Here is a 20,826-nt window from a genome sequence, read left to right as displayed (position 1 = left end):
TTGATGCAGGAAGGGGGCAGAGCAAGGGAGGGACCCGGCTTAGAACGGGGGTGGGGTGACATACCACTTTAGGCTTGAAGGGCGGCTCCACCTTCCGCTTCTCCAGCAGCGCCCAGTTGATGGTCTTGAAAAAGGGGTGAATCCTGATGTTTCCTGTCATCCCCAGCCTCTTGACCGGCTCCCTCTCGAACAGCTGCAATCCACAGGGGCCTCGGTCAGGACTCAAGGCCATGGGAAACTGGAGTTTTTGCAAACTGTGAACAGCCCAAGGGTCGCAAGGCTGGACAGACTCAGCCCAGGAGCTCGGGGGCCGAGGGTAAGCTCTGTGTTTTACCGACACCCACTGTCAGCTGGGGTGCTGAGGGTTACTGGTTTCTATGTGCTTCTATCAACTCTGAGGCAGTTTGAAGATAAGGAGAGGGAGGTTAAGTGACCCACCCAAGGTCACCGACTAGTCACAGACAGAGCCAGGACTTGGCCTCAGGTCTGTCTGTCTCCTGACCTCTTAGTCACCACACCCTGTTGATTCCAGACAGGGGACTCAGAAAGGAATGCCTAGAAACAGGGACAGACCAAGGCTTGGGATATCTCAGGCATGGAGCCCCAGGGAGGCCCTATTCCAGAGACAGGTCCCCCTGAAACCCCAAGGCACAGCCAGGCTCACCTTTTCCATAATGTCCTTGGACTCTTTGGTGATCCAGCGGGGATAGTGTGGTGTGTCCACTTGGATGGACTCAAAGAGTTCATCCTCATCATCGCCATGGAAGGGTGACTGGCCAATGAGCATCTCATAGAGGAGGACCCCAAAGGACCACCAGTCCACAGAGAATGTGTACTTCAGGCCCTTCAGGATCTGGGGGCAACAGTGGTGAGGGTAGGGCACCAGGCTTCTTCAGGAAGCCCCCTGGCTCTACCCTAACAAGGCCAAGGGCATAGCTGAGTGAGAGACATGTATTCACCTCAGGGGCGATGTAGTCAGGGGTGCCGCAGAAGGTGCTGGCCTGGTTCTCTCCAAATATATTCTCTTTGCACATCCCAAAATCGGCTATCTTGATGTGGCCATCCCGGTCCAGCATCACATTGTCCAGCTTGAGGTCCCTGAAGAGAGGAAAGGACAGAATAGCCCTGGGCGCCCGTTCTAATCCCCCCAGCCTTGCTGCCACATGCTGGGCTTCAGCCCTGCAAGCCCACAACTTTCCCTTGGAGCACAAGAGAACACAGAGGAGAAAGGGAAGAAGCTCAGGATGCTAAACCCAAGTGCCTTCTGGCCGCCACCCACTGTGCTAAATGTGGGACACACAATACCCTACTCCCCGAAGCCCCGAGTGACATCACTTGCCCCTTGTCACCTCACCAGCTGGCAGATATATCCCATCCCGCTTCTACCCAGCTCAGGTTTATCTAACTCAACAAGGGCAGGGACCATGTTGGTTTCCCTCATTGGTCACCTGAATGGGAATACATAATAGAATGTACAAACAGTATAAGGATCATCTCTGCTTCAACCACCGGACAGCCTCCAGTGATGCTAGGCATGGACCGCAAATTGGAATATGTCTCTCACTCCTGAGTTTTACTTATCATTATTTTTTTATTTACACATTATATATGTGCGTCTGTGGGTGGGTAAGTGCACAAGTGTAGGTGCTCACAGAGGCCAGAAGAGGGCGTCAAATCCCTGGAACTAGAACTATAAGCAGTTGTGAGCCACTGGATGTGGATGCTAAGAACCCAACCCTAGCTGGGCGGCGGTGTCACACACCTTTAATCTCAGCACTCGGGAGGCAGAGGCAGGCGGATCTCTGTGAGTTCGAGGCCAGCCTGGTCTACTGAGCGAGATCCAGGACAGGCACCAAAACAACACTGAGAAACCTTGTCTTGAAAAAACAAAAAACAAAAACCAACCCTGCAAGAGCAGCAGGTGCTCTAAACTGCTGTCTCTCCAGCTCCCCACTCCACCCCAGAACACTGCAACACCAGTATTTGATACACACTGTCACATGGCTTGGTTTGGTTGATTTTCTTTTCTTTTATGAGATAGGGTCCCAATATGCAGCCCACGATGATTTTTAATTATTTTTTGTTTGAGACAAGGTCTGACTGTGTAGCTCTGGATGTCCTATGTAGCCCAGGATGGCCTCAAACAGAGATCTGTCTGTCTCTGCCTCGAGAGTGCTGGGATTACAGAGGTGTAAAATCACAACTTGGCTCCACCGGTTAGTTCCAGCTTGAGAAATAGTTTCATATCATCCCACATCAAGATACAGAGTGCAGCTTCAGCCCTTCTGGTGAGTGTATGGCATTCCACCATAGGGTAGAGCATAATGTATTGGATGAAGACTTAAGAAGCCAGTTCATATTGGTGAAGTCTTAGATTGCTCGGTTGGGGGCTTTGGAGTGAGAATAATGAGCATAACGTAGGGAGTCACTGTACCTGCCAGGGCTGCCTCCCTTCCAACAGCACTGAGTATGGGCAGTGAGCTCCCAGCTCCTGGGGCTGGTGCAGGAGCAGCAGGAAAATTCTCACACCGAGTTGGGGGTTAGGCAAATACTCAGCCACTTACTCACTCTAAGCCGGAATTGTGACCAGACTAGGCACCAACCACCCTTCTCAGAAGTCCCAGGGGCCCCAGTACCGCCAATACCTGTAAATGATGCCTTTGCTGTGTAGAAACTGGAGCCCACAGATGATCTCAGCCGCATAAAACCTGAGCAAGAAACAATGTTCCAGGATTTTGCCCACCAGTCCCATCACCTTGCCCCGGGACAGGAAATGCTATAAACAACTCTACCAACACCATGGACCAAACCAAGCACGTTTTTTAATCAGGTAAGTGGGGGCTGGAAGCCTAGGCAGCGAATTTGAAGGGAAAGCTAAATAAGCCAACGGTGTGTTGTAGGAGGGCATTTCTGTTGACACAAGTGTGCAAACACATGCCGCTAATTTAGGGGTATACAAACACTTGAAGACATTACTACTGTCGTCTAGGGGTCACACCCCACGGTCCATGTAGTGCAGGGCACTATCCATTCTGCTGTTCTGGCTGGCGCCCAAAGAGACGACAAGGACCTAGAGTACCTGTGCCAGCCCCAGAGCCAGAGCCTGCTTCCCACACAGTGTCCCGAGTCTCCCTAGGGCAAGCTCTGTCCTGACTCAAGCTTTTCCTGGGGAGGGAAGGGAGGATAAAGGGCAGAGTGGCAGTACACTCAGCCAAAGTCCCTCTCCTGACAAAGGGCCCTCACATACATAGCCCGGTAGAGTTCGAAGCGGCCTTTGTCCTGAATGTGGTACATCAGGTCACCCCCATTGAGGAACTCCATCACGAAGAACAGGTGGTCCTGGAGTGGGACAGGAGGTGAGCAGAGGTAAAGGGACAAGTTGAAGGTACCCCTGCAAAAGATCACGGAGCCCCAAAAGGAAGTAGAGGACACAGGACCTGGGGTGAAGGTGACAACTTAGGAGGTGTGACTGTAACAGACACAGCCCCACTGTGAGGGATAATCAGGTCGGGGCACGGGCAATGATGGGGAAGGCCAGAAACCTTGGTCTGGAAGGTACAGATGAGGTGGGTGAGAAAGGGGTTCTCCCAGGCGAGCGCCAGCACCCGCTTTTCCACCATGGTGCATTCCACATCATCATCGATCAACACCACGTCCTTCTTCAGGCACTTGACTGCGAAGTACTGGTCTTTGCCCTTGAGCTCTGCAAGCAGTACCTACCAACGGGCAGGATATTGAGCAAAGGCCCTGCAGGTCGCCAGCACCCAGCCTCTGGTGTGCAACAGGAACCCCCTGAGCCCTGGTCCTCATGCTGCTCTCTCTCACCTTGCCAAAGCTGCCTTTGCCCAGCACTTTGTGGAAGGTGAAGTTATTGATGTTGCACCGGGTGCTCCCCTCCCAGATCTTGCCGTAGGTCCCATTGTTGTCTGTTGGAGAGAGAGAGAGAGACATGACTCCTCCTTCCCAGGGCACAGGAGAGGAGAGAAGGGGCTCACTCCCCATGGTGCTACCTCTTCCCTGAACTTACTAGACAGAAAGACTTACTGGAGTCCCAAGGGTGGGCTGGGGAAGGGGTCAGAGAGAAAGGGGCTCAGTGCCTCAACCCAGGACTCACTCCTCAAGGAAGACCCGCCCTTTTCTTTGCTCTGTTGGGGAATAGGAGCTTTAAAGGGGATATTTGGCCCAACTTCACCTGGGGCGTCTTCCTTAGAGACTCCTGTCTTCTTCTCGAATCCCTGGTATATTCCAACATTTTCTGGTGATCCTGAATCCAGCTTCCGTAAAGATCTCTAGAGAAAGAGCAAAAGAAGGAAGCCAAATGGTTAGAACGCCTAGGCCAGGAAAAGTACCCCCACCACAATATCCCCTCTCAATTCCAACGGTGTCAGAGGGGCAGAGCCTAGGACTCCCAGGCCACCCACATTCCTTCCTTCCCCTGGCCCTGCGATCTGAAAGGCACAGATTATAGGCACAGAAATTTAGTAAACTGAACCATACCTTCCTAAGCATTTAATAAATTGTTTAATCCCATTTCTTTTTTCTAACAGTTTTTTACATTTATTTGTGTGTATGTGTATGCACACATGTGCACACATGCATATACCACAGGACAGCTTGTGGGATGCTTCTCTCCTGTTCTGTAGGTTCTGTGAAAGGAACTCAGGCTGTCTAGTTGTGTGGAAAGTGCCTTTACCCACTGAAACATCTTGCCAGCCACTAACTTCATTTCTGGCTTTAGAAGTTTACTCTATAGTTTTATTATCCCTTAAGTTCCAGTCATATGTAAATACACACAGACCATGAGAACCCCTTTCTTATACACCCAACACATACACACTGCACATTTACATACCATATACACCTACACATATCATATGTATCATGCATGTACATGTATTATGCAGACATGTATATACAACATACACTCCACATGCCATGTACCACCCACCTCTACATATCACATACTGCATACATACAACCACACACATACACCATGTAAACAAACCTAGACTATGCACATACAGCATACATATGTGCATACCACATACTCTATATACCACCTACCCATAGATAACATACTCTGGACACACATGCTACATACCAAATAAATACCACATACACATATACACTCACTCATCTCTCACACACATAACACCCACACTACATATATCATATATACCATACAATATACCACACATTGCACATATATCAGATTCTGTCCTTATTCAAAATGTCCCAATGCTCAGCTCTGCAGTCACCATCTCCCCTCAGAACTGCCTGAACGATGAATTTCCCAAGATTACAAGGCTACCTCTGCACCACTTAAATTCCTCAATGACCTTGCAGAAGCCTCACCCATCTCAGGGCTCCCCGGGCATTCTGTGAGCCCTGATACCCTCTGCTTGCACCGTCCTATGTCCAGATCCCACTGCCCCTGCTTACCTGGGTCACTTGGTTCAAGGCCTCAGCCAAGAGCTTCTGGTTGATGCCACACAGGTTGGCCACCTTCTCCCGGCATTTGTGGTGCACATTCATGCCACAGTCTGCAAGAGGCACAAGTGGACCGCCAGTGTTAGGTCTCAGAAATGGGCAGGGAGGGGGAGGGAGGGAGGGAGAGAGGGAGGGAGGGGGAGGGAGGGGGAGGAGAGAACTTTTGGACTGTTGAGCTTCCAGGGGTGAGGGCATCTGAAGCCACCACGAGCATTTCAAGTATGTCGTGGTTTAAGTACAGAAAAAGAAAGTATCTGGAGGCAGTAACTCACACCCATAATCCCAGCAACTGGGAAGCCGAGGCAGCAAGACTGCTCTGCATTTGAGGCCAGCCTGAGCCACACAGTTCCAGGTCAGCCTGGGCTACAGTGTGAGGCCGAGGTCAAAGAAAGAAAGAGAGAGAAAGAGAGGAGAGGGAGATGGGAAGAAAGAAGGGGAGGGAGGGAGGCAGGGAGGGAGAGAAAAGAGAGCAAGAGAAGAAGAGGGGAAGGGGGACAGGGAGGGAGGGGGAGGGGGAGGGGAGGAGGAGGGAGGGAGAATGGTAGCTAGTTATAACCCCTTTAACATCTGGGACAAGCAAGATAGGTAGCTTTCCTCAGGCCTTGAGACTCCCCTGAAGGGAAGCCTGTGATAAGGGAGGCTTGGGAGCAGGGCCGACTAGTGTGTACAAGCCTTGGTTAAGTATTTCCAGTCACTTGCTCCTCAGTGATCCCCAGCGGCACACTTGAGGATGCAGCTCAAAGGGTCTCATAAGTCAGGAAGGCCAGTGAGAAGGGGTTCCCCATAAATGAGGGGTCCCCCCAAGTGAAGGGTAGACAGATGAGAGTCCTTTGAAGTCTTAGGGAAAGAGGTGCGGCATCACGGTGGGTGCGGGGCTCAGGAGGTCGGGGGCAGCTGGGATCTGGGTAGCACACACCTTCACACTTCAAGCCCTGCTTCACCAGTCCCCAGAGCAAGCTGCCGCAGTGGTCACAGAAGGTGGGGCTCATGTAGTTGTAAACCTTGAACCGGTGAGGCATGTCAATGTTGAAGCGTTCCTTCTGGAACTAGAGGGAACGGGTATTACAGGTCAGGGGTCACAGGCCAGTTCTCCCCCAACCCCGTGCGGTGTCAGATCCTTAACAGGGTCCCCCGAGGTCTGGGAATCGCAAAGGCCGAAGAAGGAAAGGAGAGTCTGGGGCCCCCACAGCCCCCCGCCTGCCCAGTCCCCAGACCCCGGGGGCCCAGCTCACGATGGTGTCCCGGCTGTTGGCCGCAGTGCCCGTGCAGCGGCCGATGATCTTGTCAATGCATTTCTTGTGGATGGCGGCGTTGCATTCTTGAAGGAAGGGGCGCAGGCCCAGGACAGGGAGGGGGAGGCACCAAGAGAGGCAGAGTCTGAGCTGGCACTGCTGGCCAAGGACAGCCCTCTGCACAAAGCCAGCCTTCTCGCTGGCCGCCCACACCCTCACCCTGCACAGGCCTCAGCCCAGGGCTTTATTTCTTCCTCCTCCTGCCAGCCCTTCCAGAAGGGGCCTGGAAAGGACGGGCAAGAGATGGGCCAATCTAAAGGGCTGTGGAAAATAGAGAAGGTCAGGAACTCCCGGGGTGGGGTGGGGGGTGGGCAGAAGGGAGGCTGTACGGGGGCCGGAGAGCCTCTCTTTCCCATTTCTGTATTCCAAGTCAGCTAATAGCTGCTAAGTAAGCTCTGTTTCACACGGACACAACATGACACGCCCCAGTACAAAGACACCTGTAAACACATACAAAGCTTGCACAATCATGACAATAGGCTTCTTAGACTGAATGCTCACTACCTGCTCAGCCCTTAAAACACAGCGTACATATTTTACCCCAGTGGCCTTCACACTTTATGTGAATGGACAAGGAAACAGAGGCACTGGGCCAGTGCTAAGGAACTTGACCTTGTAGTGAGCAAATGATAGGACAGCTTCTGCTGGCTCACTCCTGCAGTCTGCAGAGTCTGCTCCACACTGCATGTCAGGGTGAAAGGTACGCTCACACCTGTGCATCAGAGATACTTGCACACACAAGCACACCAAGTCAGGGGAGTGCTAGTGAAGATCTCACACCCACCCCTGAGGGCAGAGACAGTGTGTGTGTGTGTGTGTGTGTGTGTGTGTGTGTGTGTGTGTGTGTGTGTGTCTCCCCATGGCTGGTTTCCGTGTAAATCTCTACGACAGCCTATTTTTGGCAACAATCTGAGAACCTGCACAGAGTTGGGAAGGAACACACAGAACTGGCTTTGACAAGCTGCAACAAGCCAGCCCGGCACTGACTTGAGCACACACACGCATGTACACAGGGCTCTCGTCCAGACGTGACATCCAGACCCAGGGATGCAAACAATGGCATGTGTAAGCACACTCACGCACGCGTTGAATAGAGGAAAGACTCACGCCGGCACTTGTAGCCTTGCTTGTTGAGGCCCCTGGAAGGCAATGCCCCAGCAGAGTGAGTGAGGACACTTCAGTTCAGTCCCTTCCTTCCCATGCCACCCCCAGCAGGTGTCACCAGCCCTCACCAGACAAACTCTTTGCACACAGAACAGAAGGTGGGCTGCCCAAAGAAGGTGGCGATGAACTCATGGTTCTTGATGTAGTGGATTTTGGCCTGTTTAATGGCTCCACGGCGGTTCATGGTTGGGAACTTGGCCTCCTCCTCGCTACGCATAGACTGTTTGCAATCTATGAGCCACAGGGTGAAGTCAGCCCCAGGGTCCATGAAGGACGCTCCCCCTGCAAATCTCCCAAGATGGTCCCAACATAATCCCATGGGAGTTGCTTCCTTAGGCACCAGTGCAAGCTCTGCCCCTGATCTGGCAAACAAGCTTGCCCCTGCCCCGGTGGGGAGTCTTACCCCCATCCTCCAGGAAATACTGCACAGACATCAGCACCTTGGCCTGAGGCTGCAGGTCCAGCTGCAGGGGTGGGAGGGAGATGTTAAATCCGTGAGGGCGGGCCTGACCCTGGTGAGACTCAGAACCCGCCCCATGGCTCTCCCCCAAGGCCAAGGGGGGAGCCCTATAGCCTGGCCAGACACCTGCCTGCCCAGGGTGGGCAGGGCCCCGCCCAAGCCCCGCCCAACTCTGCACCCAGGGTATTATTACATTTGGGGAAGTGAAAGGATTCAGCCCACACCCTGCTAGGCCCTGTGGCCCAGCAGCAGTGTGAAGGGAAACTCCCCACCCCACCCCCCATGCACATTCAGACACCACACCACCATCCCTGAAACACACACACTGTGTACTCTGGGACAGGTTCTTCACTAGCCCAGATCATCTAGAGGGAAGGGCCCAAGCCTCTATTCCAGGACCCAGACCCAGTGGCATTTTCTCAGGAAGAGCATATGGCCAGGGGGCTCCTGTGTCCCTGCCTAACTGGCTGAGAGTCTGAGCAGCCCTGTGTCACACCCTCTCTTCCATCTGGGTGCCTTCATTCCTCACTGAAGGCTGACCAGTGCTTCCAATGGTCACTGAGTCTTTTTAGTTAGGCTGCAGAAGCCTGCAGGGTTGTATGGGCCTGGCATTCTACTGCCACCAAGTACACCACCAGAGATGCATGTGGGCACAGGCATGTGCAGAGTCCTCGTTTCAGCAGGTGAGTGGGCAGGCTGCCAGCTTCCTTCTCTTATCTCTTGGCTGCTAAATATCATGATGTTGGTCCCATGCCTGGCTAGACCTGTACTATCCTTAAAACATCCCCAACTAGGAACAATGGGTGCCTCTCAAAACAGAGCCTGGTGTTGGAGCAGGAGCACACCACTTTACAGTGCATATCCTGCCTTTCCAAAATTAACGGGGGTGGGGAGGTTAGGGGTAGAGGGGAGAGGTGTAGTTGCAATAACCAAGATAATTCCCTTCACCACCTACAAGGTGTCATATTCTGCAGCGTCTCCATACTTTGCGGTGCTGGAGATGGAATCTATGGTTTCGTGCATGTTAGACAAGCACTCTACCACTGAGCTACATCCCCAACTCTAATTTTATACTTTCACATTTTGAAACAGGATCTCATTACATTCGTTACCCAGCAGATCTTGAATCTGTGGCCATCCTGCCTCAGTCTCCCAAGTACGTAAACCTCAGACACGACAACTAGCTTGCAATAAAGCACTGGATACTCATGCTCATTCTGACAAGAGACCTTGAGGTAAATCAGGGCCAGGATTCAAACCACAGTGGCTACAAAGTCATACTGGTAATTGGTCCTGATGCTGTGGTCACTCACCAAGACCCATCCCGCAAGCACACAATGCACATGCAAGACCACGGCCCGCGAGCCTCTCACCCAGAACTCAGCCTTGCCATTGTTCTTCTTGCAGCGCTCGGCCAGCACTGACACACCCACGGTCACCTCAGACAGTGGGTCTTCAGCTGCCCGCATCAGCACAATCTGAATGACGCGGCCTTCATAGATGTGGGCATCGAATGTTGACTTCCACTCTGGGTACATGGTGGGCTTCTTCTGTACCAGAGTCTTCCCTCGCTCTGCAACAGAAAGTCAGGCTAGGACTCCTAAGTCCTTCCTTCCCTCCTTATCCCTCATTGCCACACGACCTGCTCTCCGTCCAGTCCCGAGGCTCGGCTACGGCTCTCCAGCATCCCACGAAGCACCCAACGGCCTCCCGTGTCTTTAGGGTACTCTGGTGGGCCCCACCTCTCGTCTTCGCTCCTGCTGTTCCCTTTCCTGTAACCCCTTTGCTCCAGCTCCATTTCAACTTCCCTTTCTGTTTGCATTCACCCAGTGAACACATGTAAGAGTGGCCGCATGCCAGCCATGGACTGGTTGGCAAGGAACATGGCCTGGCCCTGTCTCAAGTCCCAGACAGAGATACAAACCACTGTATTCCTCAGGTAACCACTAAGTCACAGCTGTATAGGATTGAGGACAAAGACCGTGGTTCTAAACCTTCCTGCCATCAAGTGGCCTGACCCTGACATCCAGAGACTTCCTGGAGGAAGGGCAGCTCAGCTAGAACCTAAAAGGTGTACCCGGCAGGGAGCAGAAGGTGAGACTCGAGTGAAGGGTGTGTCCTCCAGAAAGCCACCCTGACCCTAGGCTCCCTCAGCACAAGACTCATCTCCTGTGACCTGTCCAGCTCCCCCTGCTGGGGGACAAGGCAAGGCCAAGCCAGTACTGGAACACAATAGCCTCAGTGTCCAGCTCAGGGCCTGGCCCAAGAAGACGTGGAAATCATGGGGTGAAACCCAAGATATAGGAGGCTCAATTCAATCAGTGTCAAACCCTGGAGAGAACTTGGTGGCTTCTGTCTTCCTGCATCCTCAGCAGGGTAGCTCAGGGAGACAAGAAGAACCTGGGGGAGAAGGTCCCATGCCCCTCTAGGCACTAGCTTCCAACTCTACCTGTGCTGAGTGCCTCCTTCATCTTCACAGCACAGAAAGGCTGGCTTTCGTCCTCTGTCTGCAGGGAGCCCAGCTCATAGGAATTGAAGGAGATGCGCAGGAACGGCGCCATGGTGAAGCCTGCGGAAGATTGTGCACATGAAGGGATGAAGCAGGACAGTGACGCAGAGGCGGTGGAGACCGCTGCCGGGATGCTACTCAGGCCCCCACTCTCCACAGAGCTCACCCACTGGAACTGCCCCACATGGTACACCAAATGCACTAGTCTCTGGTGCCAATGGGGAAAGCTGGGCAGACTAACCTAAGTCTGGGCTTGAGGCACCGCTGGTAAAACTAAAAGATGGGAAACCGGACTTGTTGATCGACAGCCACCGTGCTGGCTGCTTTTCTCTCTACCAGGTCAGGATACTGTCCCCATTCCTGAACTGGACCCTGGAGGCATTTGATTGTGATCTTGAGGCAATCATTTGGGGAAGTCACTCAGTGTCCCTCTCATGGCCAATTACTGACCACCTAAGCATGCCAGAGACCTAGTATGTATTGGGTTCCCCATTCGGTGCCAGCAACTGCTCTCTTCTCTACTGGCTCGTGAAGCCCCCTCTTGATTCTCGGTTGATTTTGCTCATAACCACCTACGCAGAGAAGCATGGCGAACTGAGTCCTGTTTCATCAGCCAAAGAACCCACTCTTTAGATGGGCAAACTGAGACTCAGGCTGAGCCAGATGGAAGGCTAGAGCTCTACTAACTCTGCCCTGACTTTGTTCAACACACCCCACCCTTCTGAAGACAAGCCCCTCAGGGCCACATGTCTCCTGCCTATTTAGATTTCCTGTCCTTTCAGACTGAGAATGGAGGCGGTGACCAAGATCCTTTCCAGGCAGGTAAGGAGGTGTGAAAGGAACACAGTGGGGGATATGGAAAGGGGGTGCAGTTTCACATTTTTCTCCAAATATAAAACTGTATTTTAATGCTGAGTGTAATATACAAAGCTGGACTCAGGGCACCCTGAAAAATACACACACACAGACACACACACACACACCCCAAAAACAAAAACCCAGTTGCCCAGCATGAAGCAGCTCCATCCAGCTCCTTAGCAGGGCAACCAGAAGAGCAGCCCGGTCTTCCCAGAGCTCCCGGTCCAGATGAGCTCAACAGGAAACACTGACCTCAGCCTGCAGCCCAGCCCAGAGTGCCCAGCCGGAGCTCCGGGCCACGCCAGAGCAGAACAGACAGATTAGAGAGGTTGATCCCACAAAATCCTGCCCAGGTCTGGCTCCTGCTCAGTAAAAGTGAGAGCAGGTGTACAACCTCAGCCTGTGCCCCCAGCCCCCAGTCTCAGACCTGAAACCAGCAGGTGGGCAAATGCTGAGTGCTAGACCAGTGCCCGTGAGAGTTTGGAGGGCAGAAACGGAGAAGCTGCTGCGGGCTCCTGGCCTGGAGTATGCATGAGCCTGCATGGTGGTGGGCTTGAAAGGCGCAGGTCTGCAAGAATAAGACTCCTGGTGTGCTCTCCACTGTTGGGATAAACGCCATGACCAGAGCAGCTCGAGGAGGAAGGGGCTTGTTCATCTTACAGCTTACAGTCCATCACAAAGTACGGGCACCTGGATGGAGGAACTGCCCAGAGAGCAAACTGTTCCCTGGCTTGTTCTCCAGGCTGGCAGCTACCTTTCTTATACCTCCCAGGACCACCTGCTCAGGAGCGACCCTGCCCACAGTGAGCTGAACCCTCCCACACCCGTCAAGAAAATGCCCTACAGACTTGCCTATAGGTCCATCTGATGGAGGCATTTTCTCAATAGGGGTTCCTTCCCTCTCTCACACGATTCCAGCTTGTGTTAAGCTCACAAAAAACTAACGAGCACAAGGACTTACACAGTCATGGAAGTGAGTGTGCCTGGGAGGCCATGTGGGAACATGATATGATGAGACATCAGTAAATGGTGGCGTGAAAAGCAAGCTACAGAGGCCTGGCGTTGGTCACATGTAGGAATCTTGGACGGATGTCCCAAATCCCCAAGGAAAAAAGACATCTTGGACCTCCTACTGACCTCGGAGTCCAAGGCATCAAGTGCCCCAGTGAGTGCTTTCAGGGTCTGAAGTAATAAGCAGGGCCCCTCCTAGCACACACTTGCCACATACCAAAGGTCAGATCACAGCGGGCACAGTTATCTCAGTGAGATAACTCAGGAACAAGGCAGGGTACTGAGCAGCTAGCTTAGTACCTCAGAGGGTAACGCCAAACAGCCAGAGAAAAAGCAGGAGAAGGGGCCTAGGCTCCTCGGGGACAGGAGATTAGAGCCATCCCAGTGGCAAAATGGTGAGGCTGGCTAGACACAGGTTCTTGACACCAATGCTGTCTTGGTTATGTGGTTATTCAGACCTCCTGAGCTCTGAGTCTCTGCAACCTCACATTCCAGAGGAGGACTTGTCCCTGGTCTCTAAGCTGTTCTGCTGGTGTCTCATTAGCCCACTAGGATAAGTGCCAACGTCAGCCTGACAGACAGAGGACATGCCTTCCGGTTAATGCTACCCCTGTGCCCTACAGGACACCGTCTCTAAGTCTGCTCATATCCCCACTGTGTCTCTTCTCCCTGCCCACAAGTCAGTGAGAGCTGGGAAACTGTCCCCAATTCTGAGACAGGAAAACCATGTCTGCAGGAACTTGTCAGCTCACCCTGGACTGTGTTAAGCACTCCACACACTTGCTGGCCAGCCTCTCCCCACAGCTCCCCCTGGCGTCTAGCTCCGCCTGCAGGCCCAAGGCTTCCCTTGCTCCCAGCTTGCCCTGGGCTCACAGAGCTGTGTGGAAGAGACAAGGAGTCAGAGCAGTCACAGGAGGGTAATGCCCGGCTCAGGACCCGACCCATGGGCTGCCCTTGCGGCCTCAACTTCGGCTCCCACTCACAGCAGCTTACTGTTACAAGCCACTGGAGGGAAAACCACAACCACAGCAGGTCTGGGCCCCAGCCCTAAACCTGCATCCAGGCCGCAGTGCTACTTGCACTGGGGTGCCGTGGTCTTTGTGGGCTGCCATGAGACTACCCAAGAGTCATTCAGGGGTCAAATCACCTTGCCCCCAAGTTCCTGGGACAAAAATGACGGCGAAGGCCCCTGCTGGTGCAAATGCCCATTTGGTCCTCACTTGGAGTACTCGGACCCTAGAAGGGAGACATGATACATGAGCTAGCTAGCATCTGCTTCCATCTCAGTGTGACCCCGCGAGAGGTTCTGGGCAATGGTGTCCATCTGCACAACAAATCAGTGTGCCCCACAACCTTGCTGTGTTGTGGAGCAGTGGTGGGAAGAGGGGGTAGGACAGAAGCGCAGGGGCAAGGTGTGCCCACTATTTATAAACCCCATGCAAATAGGCCCAGGGCCACAGGCCCCAAAGGAAGGCCACTGCCTCAGCCCCAGGCTTTGCAGGCCCAGGGGACAGCAACTATCCTCACAGCATTCCACGAGTGTGTGTGTGTGTGTGTGTGTGTGTGTGTGTGTGTGTGTGTGTGTGTGCAGGCAGGCCTTCCCCATTGCTGGGGGCTCCGAGTCTCTATGCTCCTGCCCCTCCAGTCTGTCTCTGACAAAGAGAGCAGGGGAAAGAGACAAACAGCCAAGCTGCCAATCTCAGCTCACCCGCTTCTAAGAAAGACTGTCTAAGATGACAACATACAGCATTAGCCTTGTAGTTCTATTTGCTCACTTTTCCCTTATGTAGCCCCAGGAAGTGTTTTCTGGATACAGAAAGCAAGGCTCAAAGAGGGTATATGACTTACTCAAGGTCACACAGCTGGTAAGTGGTAAGCAAGTGGTGGGAAGATTTGATGTAGGCCTGCTGGATGCTACAATTCACTTCTTTCTAATGGACTATGCCAAGGAGAGACGAAGAGAGGAAAGAAGGCAGAAATGGAGACAGGTAAATAGAGCAGGAATAGCACAAACACTTACGAAGACAGAAAAGCGAGAATGTAGAGCCGTGTGCTTGGCTGATCTATTCACCTACCCTCGTCCTGAATCCTGGTCTGGTCCTAGGCCTGCCCTCAAGGCCACTCATCTCCTCTTGCACAACAAGGGTGGTACAGAGCCCTGAACTACTGTTTTCCTCCATTTCTGAAAACATGGGGAACCGACCTGGTCCCTAGCCTTGTCAGAAACCAGAAGCCTTGTGGTAAGGAAGGCAGTGGCTAAGCCACCGCAGGCAGGTCACCTTTTCCAGAGCAAATAGAAACCTGTTTCCAGCCAGCCCAAGGCACTGAGAGAGGCTAGCCTCAGGGCACTGTTGGCATTCCCACTGGGTGGCTCCAAGTGTGGTGAGAATGGGAGCAGAGACTGACATGTCCACCTCCTTACGGTACAGAGGGAGAGCTAAGGCCAGGCTTCCGCCTGAAAGGCCTCAGCTCTCACAGTCTCCCTCTACCCTGGGCTGGATCTGTCTCACAGGCCATAGGGTCATGTCCACTGGACAGCGGGGAAAGCTGGGGCTGGGGATGGAGAAGAGAGACCTTGATCAGACAGACTGCTATGGCCAAGTGTGAACAGGCCCACGAAAACATGAGCTGGAGGTCCTGGTGGGTCACCTGACTTCTTCAACAGCTACCTGGGAGCAAACCCCTGAGGAGTCCTGAGCCTACTTCACGTAGCTCTCTACCATCCATACCTGCCTAACCTCAGGCTGGCACTCACTGCCTGATCATAGAAGGTGCCATCTGCTGGCAAGACTAGATGCAGATGGCAGCAAAGTGATGCCCTCCTGGGGCTGCCACCCTACCTGGTGTACAGGTCTGGGAGGGGTGAAGGAAGGAGAGGAGAGCAGACATAAGTCTGGTCATGGGCCAGGATGGATTGAGAGGTGATGGGACTAGCAGGGGAGAGGAAGCTGGCCCTGCAGTCATGAAGAGCAGGCCAGGTATGAAGAACAGCCAGTCTGTTAACAGAGACCTCTAGGAGGATGACCTCCACAGTGGAATTCCCAGACAGAACCAAGTCAAGGAGGCCATGAGCTTTCGTAACTCAGGAAATAGGTCCTCAGGAAGAGCAGCGAGAAGGCCTCTACCAGAGCCCATGGTCTCAGGTCACAGCCAGGTCCCAGAACAGGGATGCCTTCCACGGGACGGATCTCATGTCCTGCCACTCCCCCTCACTCCATGGGACCAGTTACTGCCCCCCCGTACTCTCCTCCCCAGATTCTTCATTACTCTGTTGTTCCTCCCCGCTCTCCACACCCCAGCAGCCCTCTCTCAGCTGTGACTCCTCCCACAGCATGGAACCCTCTCAGCTAGCACTGTTCTTGGAAGAAGTCAGATACCTCAACCTGCCATTTAAGCCTTCCCACATACTGGCCCCATCCTGTTCTCCCTCTCAAATCCCTCTGGCGGCTTGGCACCTCACCTGCCAGCCCCCATGAACCTGTGCACGGCCCTTAGCCAGAATGGCCTTCTTCTCATGTATCCATCTAGATAGTTCCAAAAGCCAGCCCTGGTAATCTCTCCCTACTCCTGAGGAAGGCAGCTGCTTCCCTATTAGATAGTTCCAAAAGCCAGGCCTGGTAATCTCTCCCTACTCCTGAGGAAGGCAGCTGCTTCCCTATTGGTAACCTCTGTCACCGTCTTAGGTGCTGAGGACTTGGGTTTGCTGTAGGTGGGGTGGTGTCTCTACCTCTAGTCCAGTCATCTCAGTCCCGGCTACATGATGGCTACTCAACAATCCCACTACTAAGAGCTGGTGGTGGAGCTCAGTGGTACAATACTTACTTGCCTGGTATAAGACCCTGGATTCAATCCTTAGCACACACACACCCCCAAAAAACCCCACAAAACAAAACATGAAAACCTGGATTAGTTACACGCAAGTGTGGTGGGCACTGTCTGTCTGTGATTCCAGCACTCAGCAGGATTAGGAATTCCAGGCCAGCCTGGGCTACAGAAGGACCCTGCCTCAATACCAAAGAGAATTCCAAATACAGTCCATGGGAATAGGAAGTGGGCCTCAGGTGGCATAATCATTCTTTTCCAATTGCACAAGGGTTGGGCTACCCTAAGAGTCAAGTGAAAGCTGGGAGTCTTCTCTCAGGAAAATATGCATGCAGTGACATGATTCTGCACAGAACAGGGTGGGGGCTGGGGCCACAAGAGTCTGCCTCAGCCCCGGGTCAGTCCCAGCATCGAATGCCTCAGACAGAGCAAGCTGATGGGATGCATGGTTTGGAGGAGGACTAAGGAGCACTAAGCAGGCTGGGAGCAGCTTTGCTCCGGCAGTGAGGATTGTGAGTGAGAGTAGAAATGGACCTACAAACATCTATTGGCTGGGCTGGCTGCAGGGTCTGTAGCCTGAGCGACATCACAGCCGCCCCGCCAGAGGGCCAGGACTCAGGTTCCTGCCTGTAAACTGGCTCACAAGCCCTCTGCCAACACACACGGGGTCAGGAACACTTCAAGGGCACAGCCTGCTGCACCAGGCACGGAACTGTAGTCATCTGCAGGCCCCTGAGCTCAGGGACCTCTGAGCTCAATGAGTGGGAGACTTCCAGGTACCCGTGGGGGAGAAGCCAAGGCCCTTCCTGGCCCAAGCCAGAAGCCAGCTCCTCTGAGGACAAGAGGTTCTCTGTGAGGAGCCAGGTGGAGGGGGAACATCCAGGACTCTCCAAAAACAACCACACACATGGGCACACATGGGCACACCAACTAGCCTACATACAGTCAGACATGAGGAGTCTCCTTCGAAGGTAGACACACAGAGGTACACACAGAGCCCTAGGATGACACAGTGGCATACAAAGAGGAACACCTCCCCCACACCCACAGCTGTCACATGTCAACACAGCCAGGCATGTGGGCGTATGCACACACGCATGCATGCACGCATACACACACACACACACACACACACACACACACACACACGCAGTGTGATAAGCCATATTATACAGATGGACAACAGACCCACACGAGGCACAGAGATGAACTCTGATTAGGTTCTGGCACCAAATACAGCTTTTCCTGTCACAGTATCCTTGAGCATAATGGCTGGGGAGAAAAGGAGAGAACGGGAAGGAGAGCAGGGAGCCAGGCCAGGATGGGCTTGCCTCCTCAGGAGGTCCAAAGAGAATTCCAAAACATGGAAGAGAAGGGACAGGCTGGCTGGTCAGGCACATCCCAAGGCAGGCCTTAGCCTGCCCACTTGCCTGCAGGGCCCTGAGGGGAAGTGAGCCAGTGCTGAAGCTGGAGCTCACAGGTGGCTGTCACAGGCCTGGTGAGTGAGGGGAAGACTTGTAAGTGCTGGGGGGGGGGGGGGGGGGAGGCAGCCCACACATGCCCTCCAGGAGCCCCAGGCTCACAACTGCAGAAGATGACCAAGGGGTTGAGCAATTCAACCAAAGCCACAAAGCCAAAGGGGGGCCAGGAGCGGGGAGGGGAACAGTTTCCAGCTCAAACTCTTAGACCTGCCCATGAGGGGCTATGTCTGCAGGTAGGGACTGCTCTGTTGGCCAGAGTTAGTGGTCCCAAGCCCTTGTCTTATACCTTCTCTCCGCCCCCCGTCAAAGAAGGTCCCCAGAATGCTCAGATTTACAACAGTAAACTGTTTTGTGTCTGGGAGAAGGTAAAATGGCCACTTTGGTCTTTTGCTATCTGTCTATAACCTCTAAGATGGGCAGTGTGCAGAGGGCAGGGACCAGGACCTCAGGGATCTGGAGAAAGCAGGAAGAGCTAGAAGCACCCACAGGTGGGCCATCCCCCTCATAAGTAATAAACAGAGAAACTGGTGAGCTCAGGCCTAAATGGGCTGGGATGTAGTTTAGAATGTGGCCAAGTCTCTCCAGGAGCTCCATTTGCAATATGGGAATGATCATACCCATATCCCATGCTGAACGTGGGGCCTGGAATGAGGCAGAGATATACACAGAAGTTGTGAACACTGCTATCTTCCTGCCTGGCCCTCTCTCTCCCACCTGTTCCACTACCCCATCTCCAGTTGTCCCTGGTCTTCTTGGGGTTAATCCAGCTGTGGGATGCCCTAGGCTGCCTGCTACTCCAGGATCCCATCTAGGTTGGTGTAGTTGAGTCTGTGGTCAGCAGCAGCCCCTGATGGCCTAACTGTCTGTGTTTTGATAACCTAGACCCCTAAGCTTTTTCCGGCTCTGCCACTGGCAGACCCCAGAGATACTCCTACCGTGACCCCAACAGCCCCGCAGTCTATACTACGCAGACATCTGATCCAACCTTGGCCTAGTGACTGGCCTGTTTACCCAACACGGCTATAGATGTGATCCAAAGCTCCTGCTGTTGTGAAAACAGCGGCTCAGTGACCACAGGCCTGCCCTCCTGGCCCCCAGGCCAGGGCCTCTGAGGGACAGCTGTTCCGTCTTGTATCTGAGGCCTTTCAAACTTTCCCACCAACCCAGCTTTAGACGCTCAGGTCTCACTTTGGACCTAAAACCCCATACTGTAGGCGTACGTGCCCACCTGGCTCTCCAACCTCACCACATGAATGAGTCAAAAAAAAAAAAAAAGCTCAAATCAGCCCACAGCAGCCTACTGATGTCCCACTTCCATGTGTCTTCATCTGCCAGGAGTGCCCACGTTCACAGTCATCCGGCCAGAAACCTGGGGCCGGTTGTCTGCTTGTCTGCCTTCCCCCATGCAGCCCACTCCCCAGCCTGCCTTTGTAGTGAGCCTCCATGCCTCTCCTGCCTCCACCTCCTACCCCAACCCGGTCCCTACTGCTGAGCCCAGACTGAACACCTGCCTGCCTACCGCTCACCCTCCCCTACTCTGGCCCCCACAATCCCTATGCCCTAGCTCCAAACAAGGCTTTCAAGACTTTTAAGACAGTAAAGCAAACCCTGCCATCCCTGACTCAGCTCCTAGTGTTTCCCACCAAGTCCATCAACCTGCAGCCTTGACCTCCCTGATCTAGGCAGCTGCCTTCTCCTCACTCCTGGGCCCTGGCTAAAGGGACCCCTTTCAGTTCCCCGACAACCAAGTTCACTCTATAAGGAGCTTCTGAGCTGCAGTGTTCTGTCTTCCTATACCCTACCCCTACAGTGGCTCCTTCCCATCATTCACGCCTCACATGGACATCCCTGTTCTGCCTATTTCACAGATGAGGCAACGGAGGCTGAGAGCGGTCTAGTCTCTGGCTTGGGTACACAGGCAGGAACAACTACATCTGAGAATATCTGATGTGGTGGAGGTCTTACCCCTGGACCTTCAGGATATCCTCCCTTACATTTGGCCCAGGTTCCCATTGATCTCCAGCCCTCCAACCTCCTGGCCCTGTATGCTACACTACCATCCTTACCATTCTTCATCACCAGAGACTCCCAGCCTCTTGGCCCCAAACAGCAAGGGGCAAAGACGAGCTGACTTTCTCTGTATTCCTGGGACATGAAGGTTCCTCCCACCAACTGCCACAAATCAGTGATGCAACAAGGATGGATGTACATGCCCCACTTTCCAACCTAATCAGTCCCAGATGCCTGACCCTTCTCTGACCCAAAGGCTAACTCCAGGGGTCCCAAGGATAGGTAGCCTGATTAGAGGGCTCACCACCCACCTTCTCATTCCAAACCCAAAGTCCTGCAGGGACCCAAGCAGAGCGGAGCCCTAAGCGGCTAGCTGTGGGCTACCTTTCCCTTCTCTTCATACATTGTTGTGAGATCTACTTTCTTCACTTTGAAAGGGAGCGAGGGGGACACAAACAGGAGCAGGCTGTGCTGCTGACTGTGCATAGCTACTCTACCCTGGGGCCCCTTCTGAAGAGGACATGCGACCCACTGAATCAGTAGAGCCCTCCCCAACGCCTAGTATCGTGAGGGCAGCAGAATTAACAGAATGGAGGACTTCTCAGCTGGGTTCCACAGCCATGTGGCTGTGACACCAGGATACATTATCAGTATCACTTGATGGATTTGCATAGTTACTCTGCACCAGGCACTGAGTGCTTTACATGCCTTCCGTTCCTGCCATTTTTT

The 20,826-nt window shown here is 53.4% G+C and overlaps 1 protein-coding gene across 2 annotated transcripts in view; it reads right to left on the bottom strand.

The window, feature by feature from the left end:
• The window catches only part of Prkcd (protein kinase C delta), a 32,366-nt gene that overhangs the window by 4,021 nt on the left and 7,519 nt on the right, over positions 1-20,826 (bottom strand). The window contains exons 1-17 of one of the 2 annotated variants that reach the window (XM_052733748.1): positions 13,537-13,642; positions 10,856-10,975; positions 9,780-9,979; positions 8,350-8,410; positions 8,015-8,177; positions 7,890-7,921; positions 6,723-6,808; positions 6,407-6,536; positions 5,443-5,543; positions 4,193-4,289; positions 3,826-3,926; positions 3,543-3,716; positions 3,248-3,339; positions 2,646-2,708; positions 960-1,098; positions 665-853; positions 65-193 (exon numbers count right to left, since the gene is read on the bottom strand). In XM_052733748.1, coding sequence (XP_052589708.1) covers positions 65-193; positions 665-853; positions 960-1,098; positions 2,646-2,708; positions 3,248-3,339; positions 3,543-3,716; positions 3,826-3,926; positions 4,193-4,289; positions 5,443-5,543; positions 6,407-6,536; positions 6,723-6,808; positions 7,890-7,921; positions 8,015-8,177; positions 8,350-8,410; positions 9,780-9,979; positions 10,856-10,967 — 1,869 coding nt within the window. In that variant the 5' untranslated portion in view covers positions 10,968-10,975; positions 13,537-13,642. Of the gene's footprint in view, positions 1-64; positions 194-664; positions 854-959; positions 1,099-2,645; positions 2,709-3,247; positions 3,340-3,542; positions 3,717-3,825; positions 3,927-4,192; positions 4,290-5,442; positions 5,544-6,406; positions 6,537-6,722; positions 6,809-7,889; positions 7,922-8,014; positions 8,178-8,349; positions 8,411-9,779; positions 9,980-10,855; positions 10,976-13,536; positions 13,643-20,826 lie in introns of those variants that run through there. The other variant, XM_052733749.1, reaches the window with a different exon arrangement.

This window comes from Peromyscus californicus, unplaced genomic scaffold (assembly GCF_007827085.1).
Source record: "Peromyscus californicus insignis strain IS unplaced genomic scaffold, ASM782708v3 Scaffold_12__1_contigs__length_115047231, whole genome shotgun sequence".
NCBI classification, from domain to species: domain Eukaryota; kingdom Metazoa; phylum Chordata; class Mammalia; order Rodentia; family Cricetidae; genus Peromyscus; species Peromyscus californicus.
This window is presented reverse-complemented; position numbering and strand designations above follow the sequence as displayed.